General features: G+C 40.0%; 1 protein-coding gene across 12 annotated transcripts in view; it reads right to left on the bottom strand.

Annotated features, from left to right (window-relative positions):
* Positions 1 to 20739, bottom strand: part of LOC120724151 (receptor-type tyrosine-protein phosphatase mu-like) — a 158076-nt gene that overhangs the window by 63889 nt on the left and 73448 nt on the right. For all 12 annotated transcript variants that reach the window (XM_040016209.1, XM_040016229.1, XM_040016244.1 and 9 more), the window contains exons 8-11: positions 14421 to 14729; positions 11997 to 12106; positions 5911 to 6112; positions 4860 to 4962 (exon numbers count right to left, since the gene is read on the bottom strand). In XM_040016209.1, coding sequence (XP_039872143.1) covers positions 4860 to 4962; positions 5911 to 6112; positions 11997 to 12106; positions 14421 to 14729 — 724 coding nt within the window. The remainder of the gene's footprint in view (positions 1 to 4859; positions 4963 to 5910; positions 6113 to 11996; positions 12107 to 14420; positions 14730 to 20739) is intronic.

A 20739-nucleotide genomic window follows, 5' to 3' on the forward strand; every position in this document is an offset into this window, starting at 1 on the left:
ACTGAAGGTCAGAGCCATGTCTCGGGTCCTGTGTCAGGTCTTTTAAGGATTTGAATTTTTTTTTTTCCTGGAAATTAATTTTTAGGGCTGTCACTTGTTTTGTCTTCTACTGTCCAGTTTCCTCAAACTTTTTAAGGACACAGTGCACACCATGCTGGGATTTAAAAAAAAAAAAAAACCCAGCTGATAGCTCTTTGGCAATCACCTTATTAGTGCTAAAAATGACATTTTAAGTCTGTCAATCTAAGTTATGATTTGCAGTTTTTGTAGATTCCATTAAATCAATTGCAACAAGCTACATGTTCCCCCCCTCAGGCTCTCTGTGATAAAGTACCTAAATATAACATTTTATATGGTTTCTTTTCCCAAGTTGTCTGTTACATGTAGACATTCGTTGAGTTAGGATCCTTTTTAGTACTTGCTAGATGGTTTTAACCCCCCCCCCCCAAAAAAAGTATTTATCCAAAAATGATCAGGTATGAGGGCTGGACTAAAAATGAGTGAAACACCAGCCAATGTTCAATGAAAAACTTTAAAAGACCTTTAGAAATCATGGAGAAGGATTGGACAAAACCATTATAAAGGAATTAAGAAAAAACTACAAGGAAGTCCTGCTCTGTGGAAGCAAAATATAAAGAAATTAGGTGCAGTTCAAGACTTTTGCACAAGAGTTTAGTTCAAGTTTCAGGACATTTGTGTGAAATTTTATAGTAAGTAAAGATTCTTGAATTCTTGAGAATAACTATGAAATTCTAACTAATTCTTTGACTCCATGTACTTTAAAAAGTTAAGAATTGGCGTGGCCTGTGTACAGACCAACAACCCCAGTCATGGAAAGCATAAAAATGCTGTAATTTCACAGTGTCATGACCTTTGGATACCAAAACCTAATCAGCTGATCTTTGCCTCAAAGTTTAGAATGGCAAAGATGGATTGACTGACATCTCAAATGTATTCAACACAAGCGTAATGATGCTTAATGCCAAAGCCATTGAAATTTACTCTCCGACAGAAGATGGAAAGACAGAGAGAAGGAAGGATGAAGTGAAAAGCTGTACCAGATGAATGGTATAAGCCGTTAAAAGTAATCTGTCAGAATGGCCGGCAGGGCAGACCTGTATTCTTGGTGTAGCACTGCAACCTGAACTGACACCAATTAGGCCTCCTCCAGCCTTGCTGTCCGATAGATTTCAGCTCTGTCGCCATGTGACGCCAACCAATTATGGCGAAATCGACTGGATTGTGACCTGAAACTCTGATTTATTTTTCATGTGGGCTGATAAAGGGAGAACTCTGGGCAGTTTGAGTAGTTGAGGGAACGGGGGTATGGGGAGCATTTCAATCACTGTCTCTCTCACTCTAATGCTAATCGGCTGGCTCTACAGTATGCGTCTGATTTAAGAGTGGTTGTAAGTAACACACTTCTCCTGACCCAGCATCCTTCCTCTGTACCCCTGTCTTCTTACTTTTTATATTTCCCTGGTGTCCATAAAGCTATAAAGCAAACAAATTAGAAAGTGCCATAGATTACATTTGCCATTAAATCGTAAAAAGCGCTGAGTTGTGTCATGTTTAGGCACAGCTATTAGCGTTTGCTCTGCTGTGATCAAAGAAAGTTAGTGCTTATTTTAGTACTGTAGAAAATCCTTTAACTGATTTCAGGCCGTGGTGAAGTAAAGAAAATCTGATGCTACAGGGTAGAAACTATATGGGAACCCGGCCTACTTTAATATGGAACTGAAATTTGTATATATTATACATTTTTCTGTTTATGCATATGCATTTAAGCTTGCTCAAGGCAAAGGTTATGGCAGAAAGAGAGGAGGACTGATTTAGTGGCATGAATGATAAGGAAAGCATCTCAAATCACTTATGTCTGCATCAACATGTACACATCTATTTTGATGTTACGGTGTGAGGAGGCGTATTCTGGCCCTGACGAGGGGCTATTGCAAACATTAGTTTAACGCGACATGACTGATAGACAGTTCGCTAATCCTCTTAAAGAAACAGTGTCCCCTCTGGTAAAAATTGTTCCCGGCTATGCGTGTCATCCCCAGAGATTAGAAGCAAATTCCAAGTTGGAAATGTTATACCGATTAGCAATTACACAAATGAAAAATCGACTGCCTCCCTCAGCAGTGACAACGTCTGCCCAGATCCATCTGAAATATGATTTGACGTCAGCATGACTGCAGGATGCTGAAGTGAAATGGACATTTGTCGTCTGTTATATCTTCCTTTTTAACCTATCGTGTGATCTTCCAGAGCACTCCCCCTTCCTGTATTACAGCAAAACATCTGCTGTTAGAAACTCAAATGTCGGGAGCTCTATTACCTCCTAAACTCAATCAGCATGCAAGATTGCGTTATCAAATCAAGCCCCGTGCTGCTTTGCTCTGTAGTGCTGTGGATCAGTGTTCTCCCTTGTCAAATCCTTATTTCACAGGGGCTTTAAAACTGATTTCATAAAGTGTTCAATTTCAAAATGAGCCACCCACTACTCTAGAAAAGATGGCTACTCCTGCAACATGAGCAGTAGCGCAAAAATAAGTAACTATAGTGTGAAATTTAACTCCTTGATTAACAGAATCTCTCAGACTGACTGGATCAGCCAAGTTCAGAAGTTTATGACTTCAGGCCATTCTTCCAGTTTCTCCAGGTGCTTGGACATATTTGCAGCTTTCGACGAACCTTAACTTTAAATCGCATCTTAGCCGTCTCACCCTTCTAACCCAAAAGAGATTAGAGAGGTTGTTATTTTTTCCAGTCTGGGAGATTCATATGAGTACATTTATCATTACTGTCCAGACAGGAGATCCCAAAAGACCGCCTAACTCAACTCCTCTGAATGGAAGCTACTTTAAAGTCACCTTAAATTTTCAAAGGCATCGTGTGTCACTTGAGCTGGGGGTGGAAAACACCTTCAAAAGCCTGCCAGTATCTTGTCTTGGACCGGCATCATAATCTCCCCTGTTCGCTAACCTACACCACCTCTTTTCTTTTGCATTTCTTATTTATCGAAGCACTGGACGCACACATGAAGGCAGAACAGGCAGTGCACTGGCCTTTACGTCCTGTGAGATTAAAGAGAAGTGAGAAAGCGGGAATAGAAGCGTGTACCTGAAAACCTCTAAAGTTTAGACATGAAGAGGCTTTGCTGTGATCAAAGGATTCCTCAATTAGTTTTGAGGTGTATTTGTGCCATGTACTGAACTCTACTGATGAATTTTTTTAATGGATTGTCTTGAGACTCATTAAACATATATAATCCTTAAAACTAAGCGTCTCTATCAAAACACGCTATTTTCTCTGTATTTAATAATTAACAAGCACTGAATGTGCGAGTTTTAAAGCATTACTGCACAGTTGTGGCTCAGCTCAGAACAGAACAGAACGGGTCTCAAACTAAAGTCGCTATCTCCAAAGCCCAATCCATTTCATCTTTTCCTGAGGTGCACATGCCTTCCAACGGGAAAGAAAAGAGGAGTCCAGCATGCTAATGAATGGAAGCTCCAATTCACAACACACTGTTAATTATAATTAGGGGTTTGTAATTACTCAGCTGAAAGAATGGCAGCCTGCATAAGGCCTTCTGAAGTGTACCTGGGAGAAAATTAAAAAGTGATCACTCTGTCATTCTTGCTCAGGCCCCTCTGTTTGGCGCTGGGGCATTAATCTGGGCAGCTGCACATACGGCAAAACATGAGCTGACAAGCCTGACTAAAGATCTCCTGGCTGTAATCTTTAAAGGAATCAGATGAGTTGATAGTGTAAAATTGAGTTTTACAGCAAGCCCGAGTGTTTGTTCATTCCCACTCACTCCTCTCAGTCCTGGTGGCTGGAATCACAATATGTTACTGGCCAAGAATATAAATCAGTGCTAAAAAAAATAAAAATAAAAAATAGGTTCTTCCTTTGGAAAACTTGGAATGTTAATTCACCACATACTTCTAAAGGGTGCATGACAGTGCGTGCATCCAGTGAGCAACCCCAAAGCTACCCCTGTTCTTACAGAACCTGTTCTGGCTTCCCACTGTTCAGTTGTGTTTGATGTACTGCCTGGCAAAGCAACTTACCTGGGCATTGCTAGTCAGATGTTTTATTATTCTGTGCACCCCCAACACAGTTGGCCAGTACTAACTATTTAAAGAATGAGCTCAGCAGATAGATGGAAAGACCAATACTGCACCCATCTGTTTAAGGCAAAGCTACATCCACCTGCCTGGAATCCAAAGCTCAATAATTAACATTTAATGTCTTGTTCCTGCCAGTGGGGAGATTATTTTTTAATTTTGCACTTAGCCAGGCTAATTGATTGTCCCGGCTTCCAGAGCTGAGGTACACTAATACAACCAAACAAATACAATTGGAAAATAACAGAAGAACAAGCGAGATGAACTCCTGCCAGAACCCTGCAGCGGCCTGCATAAACCCTAATCATGACTTTTTGGCATTTGAACAAAACAACTGTACCGTTTCTTTAACAATGACTAATAAATGCTGCATCAAGCAGGCAAAAATCCTACATTTCCCCGGAAGCCTGTGATGACTCCGGGTGGGCAGTCTGGTACATAAAACAAGTGCAAAGGGAAGAGATCCTGAAGCTAGGCTCGGCTACCCCAGCTTTGTTCTGATCTTCAAAGGCTGTGCTTCTTTTTCACAGGATCAAAATCCACAAACAAACAAACTCAGATACATGAAGTAAGGTACTAAATTTTCCCTGGCAACTTTCCTTCATGATGAGGCATTGATAAATACAGGCTCTTTGATAGCTATTTGCTGTTGATGATATTTTAATATGCCATTTTGTCTTTTTTTTTGACTGTGTGCTTGTGTGTGTTATTGTGAGAGCCTACCTGACTGGGGCACCTCTGCTCTGTGCGGGTTTAAGCAGCACAGTGACTGTGCTGTCTGTCTGGTTCAGAGAGGTCTCCTGGTCATATGCTGGCATGGATGGAGCTAAAGAGGAAACCAAGCAGAATTTTTGTTTTAGTTTATAATATAATATGCAATGTAATATTATAATAGGAGATGCATTCATCAGGCATAAACCCTGCTACAAATTCAACATAAATGTATAACTGTAACAAATTTAGCTTTACATGGCTTTAAAATGCAAGATAATGTAACCATAAAAGTTATAATTTTGAAACCACAATGTAAAACCATTTTGTATAATGTTCAATTTTTTACCAACGAATATACAATATAAAGTCCTATAATCCATCCCCAGAGATTGTGAACACATTCACCTTATGCACCCCACACAATAAAATTTATAGTCCTGACTTAGAAGTAGATTAGCACCTCAGTTTCCCATCAATCTCCTGACTGAAGGCATCCATTTCTTTCACGAGCCTGGCAATAAACCAACGAGCGCGAAGTTGACCCTGTGACACACTGAATGACACAACCTCATACACGTGGTACCTCATGCATAACAGCAATTATACTGTATATGAGGTTGTGTTACATTTTTAACTGTTTTAATATGTTTGCAACATTTTATTTCAATATCATACAACGGTAATTTTAAACAGTCAACCATTAACGTCTGTAGGGACTGTTTTTATATCAGCTTGGCTTATATACATTTACATTATATCAGATGCTGCTTTTGCAATTGTCAGCATTTTGCTTGCTTTTGAAAATAAATTATCAAATTGGGCAATTTGCAAAATGAAACATTAAAAAAAAAAAAGCATCAGTTTTCAAAAATTAGAACAAAAAAAGAACTACAAAATATACGAGTACATGCAAAGTACACAATCCAAGTTTGTTTGAGTGAAAGGAAATAACATTTTGCTTTCACACATTTTGACATAAGACCTCTAGAAGCAATAAGCAGTACACTGCTCGTTTGGCATCGTCCACACTGTAACAGGTCTTGCTGTTGACCCCACTGACCTGAAATCTTGGTGGTGAACTGGGTGATGACAGGGGGGCCATAGCCCTTGGCTGTGCTAGCGCGCAGGGTGAAGGAATACGTAGAACCCGGGTAAAGGCCTGTGAACATGTGGGTGGTCTCGTTACCCAGCTTCACAACCTTCCCACTCTGGTTGGAGAGGTCCAGTTCAGGGTCAAAGGAGCTCACCGCTTTGTAGGAAATCTAGGAAGGAAGAAAATTTACATTCTCACCGTGGCCTCTGGTACTCCGCATTCAGCACTGTTTATCATGAATAAGATTGGTATTCATACCACAAACGCATTTTGTGTTTTAGGCATTTAAGCGACTCACCAAGCTAAATCATGTACACGTCCTTACCGTTTTGTGGTTTTGCATCCCAGTCGTGGTGTGTGTGTTATCATACTTTTCCAGTCTTTTTCCCTTCTGCAAGTCCAAAATGCCAAGAAGCATTTTTTAAAAGTCTCATGCTGCGTTTCCTCACTTGCGTGACCCTGAGTTACCACCCTATTTAGGAATACCCGTACAGTAACTAATGCAATCATTTCACCAAATACAAATGGATGCTGCCTTCCACCAGTGAAACAGACGAAATGATTTGCACATGTAATGCAAAAAAGCTCTGTGGAATTTGGATTTAATTCTAAAGCCAGTGCTTCAAGCAATTTTTTGAAAGGTCTTGCTTTGTGCATGAGCTTCTGACTTGTCAACAAGGTTTTATGCTTATTTCCAAAATTAGGGAAGTACAAAAGGTCTGTGGAGACACGCTGTCTCATTATATGGGTTAGTATTGTCTGTAAAAGCATAGGTACATATTTTTAAGGCAAAGCTGATGCAAGCTTGTGGTTTCAAGGAGAGAGAAAATATACTTAATGTATTCCTTCTCCATTAATGAAAGCAGGGAGCTCTGGAGGGAAGCATTAAGGTGAGTGTTTTTGCTAATATCCATTTTGAATAACTGTAAAGTTCCACTTTAAGAAAATGCCTCTGCTCGTAAAGGAAAACCTCCATTATAATTCCAATTAAGGAACACAAAGGGAGTTTGGAGTGCTGCATAATTTGTGTCCATCAAGTTTTGAAATGCTTCTAGGCTTTCTCATTTAGTCTTTGTCTCCAAAATGAGCTTGTGATGCCAAATCCTATATCATAACTTTACAGGAGAGGAATTTGGAATGACTTGTCAACACTGGGCATATGGGCAGGCTTTTAAAACCATAACATAACTCACGGAAAACAAATAATAGAACTTATCCAAGAAGATTAACTGGCCCATTTGACCATATATATATCCCGGTTTTCAGACCACACTGGTTTAGATGTGTCTGACAGAGGTAAATGACCGTATAAAGACATAAACAGACATGCCTATAGCACCTCTGAAAAAAAGCAAAAATAACAATGGAACATAAATTCTATTCGTTTAATTTTATTTGTGAAAAAAAACACCTAAAAATCTGTTGAGTTTAAATTGACAATAAGTCAAATATGTATTATAAAAACACTTTAGTACAATGCAGTGTATTTTTGTAATAGTTCGTGTTGCCACGATTGGCCGCTGAATTTAAATTAAAAGAAAATCTGCTGTATATCTTTCAGTAAATGTTGGCTCATGTCTGTCAGAAAAGCTGTCAATAAAATAGCATTCACGGAGCACTGGTCAAAAAAGGAATGGGGCTGAAGTCTCTTTGATATCAAGCCTTGTTAGATATATTTCACTTTGAGTTCTTTGATAATGTCAAATCAAAGCAAGGTCTTGACTTATAAGAAGCAACTTCTGGAGAACACAGGCAGAATAGATTCAGGGTTACTTTTCTAAAACCAGACTGGGATGTGGGATGAGGGGAGACACCTGGAGCGAGTCGGCGGCTTGCTAGGTTTTACTTGTCTGTCATCCCATTTTAAATGAAGTGATGTGAATATTAAACCCCTACACTGGATCTTTGGGAAGGCCAGAGAATGTAATACATTTAAATCCTACTCCTCACTTATGGGGCCCTAAACGATCAAGCCTCTTTACATCTTAACAGAACAGTGCTATCATAGTCTTTGTTATGATCCTCCTTTTTTCGTTTCTTTTTCTTTCCATTTCTTGTTTTGCTACCACCACTTGTGTCATTATTGTGTCATTATTTCTAATTCCAAAATTTCTGACTGATTTTGAAGATTATCTCATGTAGCTTTTTGCGTTTTTGTCCTCTTCCTACCCTCTTATCTAATTTTCATCTGCACGTTATGATCCTTCTTCACCGAGGGCCCTGTACTATGAAGCAAGCTCAACATATATCTGGCTTCACTTAGCCAAACATCAGTGGTCACATACATCAACTCAGTCAAGTCAACGCCGGGTTTTCAAATGTAGCTATGACTGTGTTCCCATGTTAGTGGTCACATTGGTTGCATAGGGCCAGTCATAAACATGGACAGGTCTGCAGACAGCAGAGTGACACATTTGACAAAGAACCTTACAGATCAATAGAAATTGTTCTCTTATCAGCCAACAAAACATCGATTCATTTATAAGTATCTATCGTCTTTGTAGACTGTTCTTTTTAACATCCTGTTCTCTAATCTTGAACGTAGGTCTAGAGTTTGTTACTATGGCGATGTACCTCAGTGAATTAAAATCACCTCTGAAAAAAAAAAGTGAAATCCAGGTTAAAATCGACCTAGAAAAGCTGCCCGGCTAAGATCTGAATGTTGCTTTGTGGTAAAGCCCTCAAATGTATGGTTAGCCTGTGGGATTTTCAGGCGATCTCATGTGTCCTGTGTTTCTCTTCATCATCGTTTGCTGGTTTCTTCTTTTGCAATTTTCCAGTGTGGACCTGTGCCATTTTGTTTACTGGATTTCCTTTCTCTATTTCTCCATGCGAGTTTTAAAATACTGAATCCTTAAAAAAAAAAAAAAATTGCTTTTAAATGCCACAAATACCAATAAAGTACTTGGCTCTCAGTGTACAGATGCATTTGTGGTTTCTAGTGTTTCCTGTAGTAAAATGGGAGGCAGAGTCTTTATTTATGGAGCGCCTCTCAGTTGAGGTTTAGGAGGCAGACACTCCCCCGTTTTTAAATTGGGGCTTAATTTTTTTTTTCTTCTTTCGACACCGATGAATTTGATAAGCTCATAGTCAGGACCAGCCCAAGTGACCCTGAACCATCACTTGGTTATGCTGGTATAGGCCTAAGTTGCAGTGGGACTTCCCTTTACACCGAGCACCTTTCCTCTCTGTCACTCTCCTTGCATTTATATTGCCACTATTGCATGTCATTAACTTTGTGTCTTCTCTCTCCCCCACAGTTTGTACCTCTTCCTTTCCGCTTCCTCCATTTCTCCGTTCTGCACACATTTCTGCCTCATCAGCACCGTGTTTCTAATCTGTGGTTACTCCCCAACCTGAACAGTGCATAAAGTCTGTTTTTCAGTGCTTAACGTTTTTCCCCCTTCATCTCTCCTCTTATTTTAACAAGTTGAATAAGAGGAGAGAGGAACATGACTATCTGACATTTAGTTGAGTCAGATGGTCATGCTCCCTGAGCCTGGCTCTACTGCAGCTTTCTAACTATTAAATGGGAGGTTTTCCTCCCCACTGTCACCAAGTACTTTGCTCAAACTACATCATGTGGCTGCTCTCTACAATATTTCACGACCAATACCAAGTTAAAAGCCCCAAGATTTGGTGATCTATGTCGAGAATTACATTAAATTCCATTTTCTTCTAAAATAAAAGCTGATAAAAGTGATTCAAGGTGAGGTTAGAAAATCTATAATGCTTTAATGTATATTAAAACCTGGAAATGGCAGGATGTCAGTGACTTATTGCTTTCCTTTTACTAGGCACATTACAATGCTGTTAAGGCTTTAAAGACAGAAATAATAGCTGCAGCATGTAATTGATGGAGTGGGTTCATAAACTGAAATGCATTCGCCTCAATATAAATGAGAACCTGACAAAGTGGCGTTGCAGCCGTGCTATTGGCTCTAAATGCTTTTACCTGTATTATGAAATTTTTAAAAAGATAAACAACTAAAACATGATGCTCTAAAAGGCAATTAAGTGTACTGGAAACCCACCATTTCTATGGACATTGTTTTCCTGCTCTCAGCTGACATCTCTTAGTGCCATGCAGCCGTGTGCGAGACATAACACTCCACTAAACACACTTGAATAAACAAGGTCTTGTTATGCTTCTCACTTTAGATCTCTCCGCTTTGATTCAGATGTCCCTGTGCTGTTGAGGGGAAATGTATTTTACATTTCAGTCGTCTTATTGTATGGCAATAAATGGAGCAACATATGCAGCAACTCTATTTGGATTATTCAATCGGCTTTCCGTGAGTGAGGAACGTTTCTGTCGATGCTCGATAACCTAGTCAAAATACCAAGTGTGTGCAAGCGAGGACAGGAAGGAAAATCAACAGAGAAAGATCAATCTGTGGGAAAGGCTGGATGATTACTTCCACCTTAAGCTGGTTAAGATCAATGCGTACATATAGTGTGAGTGTGTCTGGAGACTGTATTATTCAAGACTATGAAGCTCCTGGACAGCGCATACAGGAGCTCGGTGGAGTCTAATGTCAACAACAACTCAGAGCTGATTTGTGATGCATGTGGGTTGTTCATGAATCTAAAATTCTTTAGAGGTCATTCGTGTGTTAAAGAACAGAAGATGATAGCAGCTTGCAGTTTAGATGTACAGTTGACCACATTTGGACTGTGCTACATTTAAAAAAGCCTGTTTAAAGCAAGATTATTATGAAAACTCTGAACAAAGTAAATCTTCCATAGTGCTTTGGGTTTAACCTGCTCCACAAGTAGGCTATAACTAAAAGCTAATGTGGTTGATCTAATTATAACCTGTTTTACTGCAGTGCATAGTCAAGATGATTGCACTTTAATGACCTCAAAACACAGACCTGAAACATCAAGTAGATTACCGAGGCATAAGTTCACATTAAGTAGGTACTGAAAGAGCCAATTGTGATGATTCTGTATTAATTAAGAGCATAAAAAGACTAATAGTTTAATGCGTAAATAGCAGCTTTGTGAGGCTGAACCAAAGCACATCAGTGCTAACATCATCAGACTAAGACACTCACAATAACAACGCTGACTTACTGATATTTGACATATACCAGTACCCGACTGGTGCAAAACACAAAGCACTCTATACTCGAGGCTGCCACGAATCATCATTAGCACTAATTCGTAAAACTAGGCAGCCAATTGGACAACAAAAATTTTAAACTAATGTCTTTTGCTCAGGCAGAGGACAAGGGATAATCAAAGTTATAAAAATCCATCCTCGGGGTGAAAGCTTAACAAAGAGAACATCAGTGAACACTAATATTATAACTAAACCAATAACCAACCTGCTGAATTTTGCTGTCAGCCTAGTTTGCTCACTTTATAATTATGTTAATCCAATGAATACATTATTTTCTTGCCCATTTTATCAGTAGTGCTGGAGTTAATTCGCATGATTTGAAAACATTAAACTGTGCAGTGCTTAACAAATTTATTAGACCACCCGTCATAAAAACAAGAGAATAAATATTATGAATTCTAAAACTAAAAATTACACCATTACTAACTGACTCCGTGTTTTTACAGCCGTGTTTGAGCCGGCACACTGGACTTCAGAAATTAATCGAGCGTAATGTTCTACCACTGAAACAAAATTGTCTGTTCAGGTAAGCAAGTAAACAATTGAAATGCAACTGAAAACAACAATTTGGCATCTTAATCAAAAATTAATAATGTGCTTTACTGTTTTTTCCCCACTTTTGTGTGAAACAGTAAATTTGAAAATTCATGGAGAACAGTTAGGTTTTTGGCATTAAAATACATTTACATTAAATAATTTGCTTAAATCAATTTTAAAAATGATTCAGGTAAATAGCAATATTGTTCATTTAAGGCGTCCTTGGCATAAACCTACATTAGGTGTGGTCTAATAATAATAATAATAATAATAATTAAATGTGTTCAAGGCAAAAGGCAAAAACCCATTAGCTAAATCGAAGGAGTCTGTTTACTGTTCGAAAGCGTGGATAGTTTCTTAAGCACGCTGCTAGCGACTGTGTTAGTACCTCATACTGAGTGATGATCCCGTAAGTCTGCGCCGGTTCTCTCCACTTCAGGATGATCTTCTCCTCGTAGGCACTGCCCTGAATGGACTCCAGAGGAACCGCCCCAGGCACTGTGGGAAATGCGTACATGTGTTAATAACTACCGAATTAAGCAGTAGTTTACTTTAGTTTCGTTTTTCAATTATTCTTTTAATTGTTTTTTACCTTGTTCTATGGATTAGCTTTTAACTGACCTGTTTTTTTAATTTATTTTTTTTAAAATACTGAAATTGATTGACCGCTTTCCAAAAACTGTAGCTGAGTTGAAATATTCAAGGACTGAAACAAGTTTCTAAAAAGTTTTCTCAGAAGGATTTTCTTGCCACATATTTGACACTTTTCACCTTTCTTAAGTTAAATTATTGCCAATAAAAGTTGATGAAAGCAGCTGTAGCCCTTTCCACTATGATTTACTAAGCAAAGCACCTTAAACTAATGTGCATACCAAAAAAGGCTTTTCAAGGATGCACGCTAGAAATGTGAGAAAGCCAACATCAAATGCAATTTTTTTTAAACTGGAATTTGCAAGATTATTTGAAGTCAGTGTTACTCAAGACACTGTTATACATGTTTTACAGCAAACCTGAACACTTTCTTACAGATAGAAATGGATAGAAAAGATGAAGTTGTAAACCCACAGGAACAGCAGGAATCTTAATCTTTCTGCAATGTTTACTTGTACTGAGATACTGCCAAAGAGATCTAGTCCTTTAACCCCTCATGTGAATTGCTTTCATTCTTTAAGCGAAAGAGACTGATGTGGAGATGTACTTTTTTTTTTGGTTTAAAGATTTATCTTGAACACAACTAGAGCTACACCCTGCCTGTACACTTTCTCCCATGGGACCCTAAGCACACAGATACACATACAGAAACACATATCAGTCAGATACTGAGAAACAGTTGCCACTTTCAAGTTTCCAACCAGAGATATCTGAGCCAGACATGACTCTTTTCTACAGCTGAGCCTGTTATCTGGCGGCCGGGGTTCCTTGAGACTTCTGTAGAGTTCATTTCCTGTGTCTGCTGAGGCAACACAGAAGATCTTTCATCTTTCAAGGAGGTGAAACAACTATCCGACACAGAGGCTTACTGTCTGACTTCTGTGCTCTCCTGAAAAATATTTGGAATATCCCAGACTTTGTTTGTGGCTGTGAATCGGATGAGAACCTACACATCCTAAAGATCGAAACATCAAAACTGTAATAACAAAAGCAAGTTGTTCAGCTGTTGAAGACACATTTTCTTTTATTAAATGTTAAGAGAAGGTGCGTTAGCGTGCCATATACATACATATACACTGACTGAATTTACTACTGTAGAATCCAGTAGTAAATTCAGTCAGATCCATCATTTTGAGAAGTAAAGATCAGATTATTGAAAGAAGAAATTAAATGCAAGTCTTTGGGGGGGTTGTTTTTTTTTTTGAAACAACGACATCTAATATAGTTAGTACATGTCTGTGAACAGGTGGCGACACAACATCTCCACATACACAGCCTACTAATCTTAGAGCCTATTTCTTAAGAAAATAAGACTTTTAAGCTATTTACATTTATACACACTGTTACGACCCAAGGTGACCCCAGTGTGAGGTTTCCCGTGTGCTTTGTGGTCTCTCTGTGATGTGATTTGATGACAGAAAAACTGGCCAGTGTTCTGCAGGGCTATTTAAACCCCACCTTCTGAGGCCTTGCTCCATCTCTTCTTTTGAGTTACTGTCTTAATTGTTTTTTTGCCAATTGACCCATGCACCACTTTACACCACTGACATGGACTTACACAAATCATGATTATTATAATAAACCCCTGGTAATCCCTGTTCAGTTGCTGGCATGTCTCCATTCTTTGTTGTGGCCTATGAGCAACTAAATTGTGTCTCATTTGTTGCATAGTGAATTTAACACATCAGACTGTAACAAATGTCACGTCTCTACCCCCAATATCAGTATCACAAATCCAGTGATGGAGCTGGTGATTAGCTCAGTAGGATAAGAAATGGGGAAGCTTGAACTCACAAGTATGAGTCAGAATTGAGGTGCACGGTTATTTTTTTCCTCCACTGTTGAGAATGTTTAAACTGCATTTCGTTTTATTATAAATTATTAAGCATTAATAGAAAATATTTGTCTCTCTGAAGTTAAAAAGTAAATTAAATATGTCTAGATGATGTTGAAGTATCTTGAACTGATGTCGGCATAATTTCCACAACTTTCATTTTGGAATTTTGGAATAGACATTGACAAACACAGAAATGTCTGCAATGTCTGGGTTTCAGTGAGTTTTAGAATGCAAATATCATCTAAAAGTAAAACTATTTTTTCCTGCCCTGTAAGGCTTTATAGTTGAGCTAAGAAACAAAAATGGACTATTGATGTTACTTACCATCCTCATCGGTCTGAACCTCCAGCTCTGTGCTCTCCTTGACACCCTCCGGGTTGCGCAGCACCAGCTTGACGCTGAGGTTGGTGAATGGAGAGAGATTGTGGATAGTGTGCTGAGGATCGCGACTCTGAGTGTCATAACACACTTCCTCACGCGTCTCCTCCTTGCCGGCTACTCTGTACCGGTACTGGACGGTAAGGTTATAGCTGTGGCAGCGGGTCACGTTATAGCCCAGAGGTTCCCAGCGCACTGTAACCTGTTTGGACTGGATGTCCACCACTTCCAGTCTCCGTGGGCCGTGCATAGGCTCTGGTGAAATCGAAAGAGAAGGAAGTGTGAACTTACATCAAGATAATCAATTGGGTCATATTAAATGCCAGGTGTTTCAGGCCAGATGCAATAAAATCAAAATTACTGAGGTTTACGTGGGTTAGAGAAAGCTCCTTTTCCTTTGGGCCAAAAAATAAATAAATAAATAAATAAATAAAAATCCAGTAGTAGATTATTTCATAACACTTCAGACCCAGTCAATACTTTCATTCATATTAAAATACCACTTTTTTCTGTTTATAGTTCATATTTCCAGAAAATATTTTAAAATTTCAAAGGCACAGACTGATACTGAGCATTGCCAAATCCCATTACCGTTGCTAACTTGGGCTCACAGCAACTAAAGGCACCAAGACACCACAGGTCTGTCGCTGGAAACCCTCAGCAGGTGGTGTATCATCCCTTCAGAGCGTGCCATTCCTCTGCTTCTTCTGCCTTGTCCTCCGCCTTTTCTACTCTATTTTCCATCTCGCCCAGTGGCGGTCAGCTATTAGCACCACACTGATACAGAGTCAGCCAACCTGTCAATCCAGGCAGGACACAACCCCCACCGCTATCCTATCACCTCTAATCACATACACTGTCTCCTTGCCTTTTCTCTTCCACTTTATCCATTTTCTCTCTCCTTCCTTCTCTCTCTTTTTCCATGACTCCCCTTTTCTATTTCCCGCGCTCTCTCTTTCTCCTTTCCCCACCTATTTTCCCCTCTTGCGCTCCCTCTCTCCCTCCTTTCCTACGGGAGGAAAGCAGCCCAAGCACAAGGTAATGGGATCAATTTCCATTCCAGGTTAAATTCGCAGTCCATTTCTCTGGAACTTAACACTTTACCACCTATTAGGAAGAGCCAGAGCTCAATTTCCCCGTTCCCCAGGAGACACAGTCCAGCAATTCAGAGGCGGCCACGGCAGCCATGTTTAACATTCTAGAGATGTGTGAAGGGAGACTGGACTCAGGCTAGAGCACGGTGTTCATTTTTACAGATTGTATAAAAGACAGAACAAACAAGCAAGAAACCAACAAACACTGTTGGCATTATGATCACAGACGTTTCTTTTTGTTATCTTCCGCTATCCAGCGTATTACTACTGCGATAAAATGTTCAAGGTTTATCGAGAATCCTTTCAAATGATCTTGCAGGAGTTTGAGTAGCGCTATAGAAAATCTACAAGGTAGAAATGAACGGTTTCAAAAAAAATTAGGTCATGACATGTGAAAACTCGGGCCTGTACAAGTGGAAAAAGGGCTCCTTGATGAATGAAAGATCGAACGCTTGCCGATTTCACAAGGAGAAACAACGGATGTGATTTCTCCTGCACTTTTACAGACAAGATGAAATAGCATTAGAAGAGCCTGAAGGAGACAGAGGGAGAGCTGTTGAAGGCAGATTGGGAAAGGGATGTCAATGTGCAGTATATAGTACATGAAATACAAAAGGCTACAAATGTGATGCCTCACAAAAAGGCATAATCTCCTTCTAAAAGGGAAAAAATGGCATCTATGATATATTCAAGACGGATTTGCTACTATAGTTCAAATAAAAGTAAACATTTCACTAAAATTCCTCATTCAGCACACGTATCCATCAGCTTTAATCGTGACTTAACAAGCAGTTGAGAGAATATAGAGCTATCTGGTGTTGGTTTACTTGTGTTTTATCATTTCTTAGCCTGAATTTTACTCTGCAGCGAATGCAGTAATAATGTTAAAAGTGGTGTGATATTTAAAAAAAAAAAAAAAAAAAAAAAAATGTAAATCACACCCTCCAAAAACAAACAAACAGACAAAAAAACAAAACAAAACAAAGATTCTAAGGAAAAAGTGGGAGCAACTGGCAATGAGAAATAGGCTTCTTCACTCGATTGCAGTGTTGGGAGAGCCATCCAGAAAATAGAAGTTTAAACCCCTTTATTTGCGGAACTATCTGTTGGCCGCACTCTGTAGGCAACGGTTACACTAAAAGCACAGAGAATTGCAGGGTGGCCAGGCACAGAAATCAAATTAAACCAGATGCTCTCAGAGTTACAAATGCACCAAAGTGTGAATCTCAAACAGACGCGCACAAGCGACTGAGAGTTAGTCTCATTTCTGGAGCGTTCAAGGAGAATGTCACACTCCCATCTTTGTGGAACATCATAGATAATGTCCACTGCACCCTAATTCGGGCCAATGGAGAGCTGCCAGGATGGGAAGCACTTGTGGAAAATATAACTGTGCTGAGAAACAGCGGTAGCCCCACGAAGAAGGGACATTAATTTATTTGTGTCTATTTGTTTTACTGGGGGTAGGATTATTAGACGTATTCTTTTTATTTTTGGGTGTACAAGTCACAGGAACGATACACAAAAGAACATCGGCCGTTTGGAAGCAGCTTTTATAATTGTTCTATAGCCTCTGCCTGGTGTTTTGTAGAGAAAAGGCTAATTGTTTGTTGCCCCACTGGCTCCCTGTAGTGCAAATGCCAGCTGTCTGAGGGAGGCAGTAAAACGAGAGGATCTGTGGCAGAACTTGTAACCCATGATTCAGAATGACTTCATTGCTTGCATGAACAACAAGGTGCCTTATCCGTTTTAGAGCCCGGTCATGGATGACTTTGAAGAAAGAGGAAAAGGAAAAAAAAAACACCGTGCTGCATCCTCCCTCACTTAATCTGAAATGAACAGGTCAGGCTGAATGGCTGATATCCTTTATAAGTCCCTTCATGAATAGATGAAGACCATGCAGCCATTCTCAAATGGGCCCACAGGCCCGTGAATGACAACTGATGAGATGAGCCTATTACCCCAGTTTACTGTGGCTGCAAGTTTAGTTTTATTGACTGAACAGTAAGAGGCTCAGTATCAAGAGCACAAACAGAAACAACAACAAGGAATAATAGGGCTAGCTCTGAAAATCCATACCATTTTTTTCCTCCCCACAATGCTCTCAAGCTATCACAGTCTCAGGGCGACATTGGGGTGAAAGTACTAAAAATATGACTCCAATATCTCTCCAGTATGGCAGATATTTCTAGTGGAATAGAGTTATAATAATGGCTATGAAAGCATCCCTTGGAGCAGGAAATTACTGAGGTCTATCTTATGCCAGGGCACTCAGAATGAGCTCCAGTGAGAGCCAGATTGGTATTCCAAGCGGTGGACAAATTATCACCTGCCCCACACTCACCGATGTAATTGAATAATTTGAACTTGACATTTACATAGAACTATTAGTGATTTTTTGTCATTACAGTCTGACATTTAAATAATGTTTTTAGAAATTATCAGCACATTATTGCGTCTTGCTAATTTGATTGGGCCCTGCGTACATGCTACTGCAGCTCATGCGATAACATGATTTTGTCAAACATTAAATAAAAAAAAAATTATAAAAACAACAACAAATAACCGCATGTTGCAACTGGCTGTCCTAGAGGGGGCTTCAAATGGTGCACTTAGCCCCTGGGAAGAGCAAGACATTAGTCCTGGATGAAAGGAAACAAATTGGGCATGTCTGGAGCACAGCCACTTTACTACTAGATGAATGTGTGTGTGCGGGCGTGTGTGGCTGTATAAAGGGGACCATGTGTGTACTCTTGTGTGTTTACCATCTTATGAGTGTAAAAGAGTTTCCATATGCGTGCACAGCAGCACACGTCTGGTTTCTCAGCATCTTTCTGGCTATATGTACAGAAGAGCGATTTACTTATCAGATTTTCCTCAGGCTTCGCAGCATACGAGCCATTCGGAAAGCCGGGATCTTTATCAGATCCACATCGATTAAGAGAAGAAAAGCCTGATGCTGGCTTACACTTCCATCTACCTGCTCAGCAAACAGACCCAGAAGGGGGAGGAGGGGGGGGGGGGGGGAGAGAAAAAAGCCTGTTTCCCCAGTGATTAGAAACCCCCAGCAAGTCAATGTGGCTCGCTTGCCTGTTCACCGTCTCATCAGGCTGAGGAAGAGGGGGGGGGGGGGGGGGGGGTGCTTTGACTTTCACAGGATGGCCCGTAGATGGTCTGATTCCTTCGCGGAGCATGTCAACCGGAGCTTGTCACAAGAAAGTACAGCTGTTGGAGACGGTACAAAAACAACTTGATGACGGTAAGATTAAATCCCGTGTTCCGTTCTAGGCAGTCAGGCCTGGTATTGCCGTCACTTATCTCTCTCCATTTTGATTTGTTATTCTTTGTTGTGTTTGAGCTGGGTGGGCTGGGAAACAAGCACATTTGTTTGCCTCTTTCTATTACATCTCACTGATAGCACTATGACCATTGAGGTAATGACATGGGTTTTACACTTAGGAAATCATTTTCATATCCGACAGAAGCAAGCAGTAATGATAGCTTTTGATAACCGACAATCAAAGCTCCATCACCCTCCTAGAGTGCTTCTCTATGCAATCCTCTGGAGGAACAGAACGACCGTTTGACTCTGTGTGTGTATGTGCATGCGTGTGGGAAGAGATGGAGGGAGTCGGTGTGTGGGTAGATAGGTGGGTGAGGGGACTGGAGAAAGCAAGCTAAGACAGAGAAGGGGTGGAAAATGTCAAGGTCTTTGTTGCCATCAAATGCAACAAGTAAAATTAGGCCTCAGAACTGACGTGTGTACACATATTATAACTGATGGCACTTTAAAAGGCACTGTACATGGACATCTTGTGATCCAATACAAGCATTAGTCAGAGACAAATGCTTACATGCTCAGGACACACACACACACACACACACACACACACACACTTTGCTCAGACACCTTGGAGGCGTGGATAATCACAAGGATTTATTGAATGGTGGTGGTCGCTCCTCACTCTATCAAGTCCTTCTTTATAGGCCCAGTGATAAATGAGACTGCCATGATGGGCGAGTGTGAGGGGCGGAGGGGCCTACAGTGCTCTGGATCAAATTGAAACCACCGAATGAGCCCGGGCGCCGGACCAGGCCAGGCTGCCACCTTGTCTGATGAACCCCCTGAAGCTGTAGGGGTGGAGATGAATGGGCGAATGCTTTCCTTTTCACAGAACTAAAGAGAAGGGGACGGTGAAAGTAAGACATTCTCTACCAACACAGATGATGTACGACAAGATTCATGACTGTCAAGGCATATCTAGTCCTTTCCTGTTTTTGTAAACAACCACGCTACTGTATGCTGGCCTAAAAATGCCAATAAGCTCAACGGCTTGAAAAGAGAAAACTAAGAAATACTGATTTTGTGTGGAAATGTCAAACTAAATATTCAGTTTTTGGATTATGCTGACATGCTGAAGACATGTCGTCTGACACAATGGAAAGCTGTTTATTACTACACTTAATGGATACAATATTCTACACGACCTGACTGGAAGTCAGAAGGTGGGGATGAATGTCATTTAATTGTTCGAGATATAAAAATCCTCTGAAGCCGCATTTAGGTTCATGCATTGTATAAGTATACATTATACAAGTATACCATACTTGCAAACCTTTAGCCAATAAGCAGTCAACTACTAAGTCTGCGAAAATGCTTTTATATAATAATAATCAAACAATGATAACAACAAAAAAGGCCAATTTTTATATACACAAATCAACAGACAAGAGAAATCTTATGCATGGAAGAAAAAAAAAAAAGTCTATTTCCATGGAATCAATACAGGTTATTTACTACCATCATGTGTTGTAAAAGCTCAAATGAAGCCTGCAGTTATTATACATTGACTGTAAATTAAAAGAACAAACCTGGCAAGTGTGCGTCATGAGGTGAAATAAAGTGCAAGTCTACAAACCGGATGAAAACAAATGGGCAGCCAGTTGATGGAACGAGCAGAGGCAGCTGAGGAGGAACTGGTTAAATCAATCTTTCATTTTGTTTCCACCAATATGCTGTGCAGTGATTGGGGTCAGGGTGACAGGCAGAATGACCCCCTCTTCCCTCATCCGTCTTAACACATACATGCCCACACACCCATCTCTCCTGTCAGAGCAGACTTTGTCTTTTGTGTTCAGGTTCCTCGGAAAATGGCTGCGGATAGGGCTTA

Source organism: Simochromis diagramma, unplaced genomic scaffold (genome assembly GCF_900408965.1).
Source record: "Simochromis diagramma unplaced genomic scaffold, fSimDia1.1 OVJJ01000205.1, whole genome shotgun sequence".
NCBI classification, from domain to species: Eukaryota; Metazoa; Chordata; class Actinopteri; order Cichliformes; family Cichlidae; genus Simochromis; species Simochromis diagramma.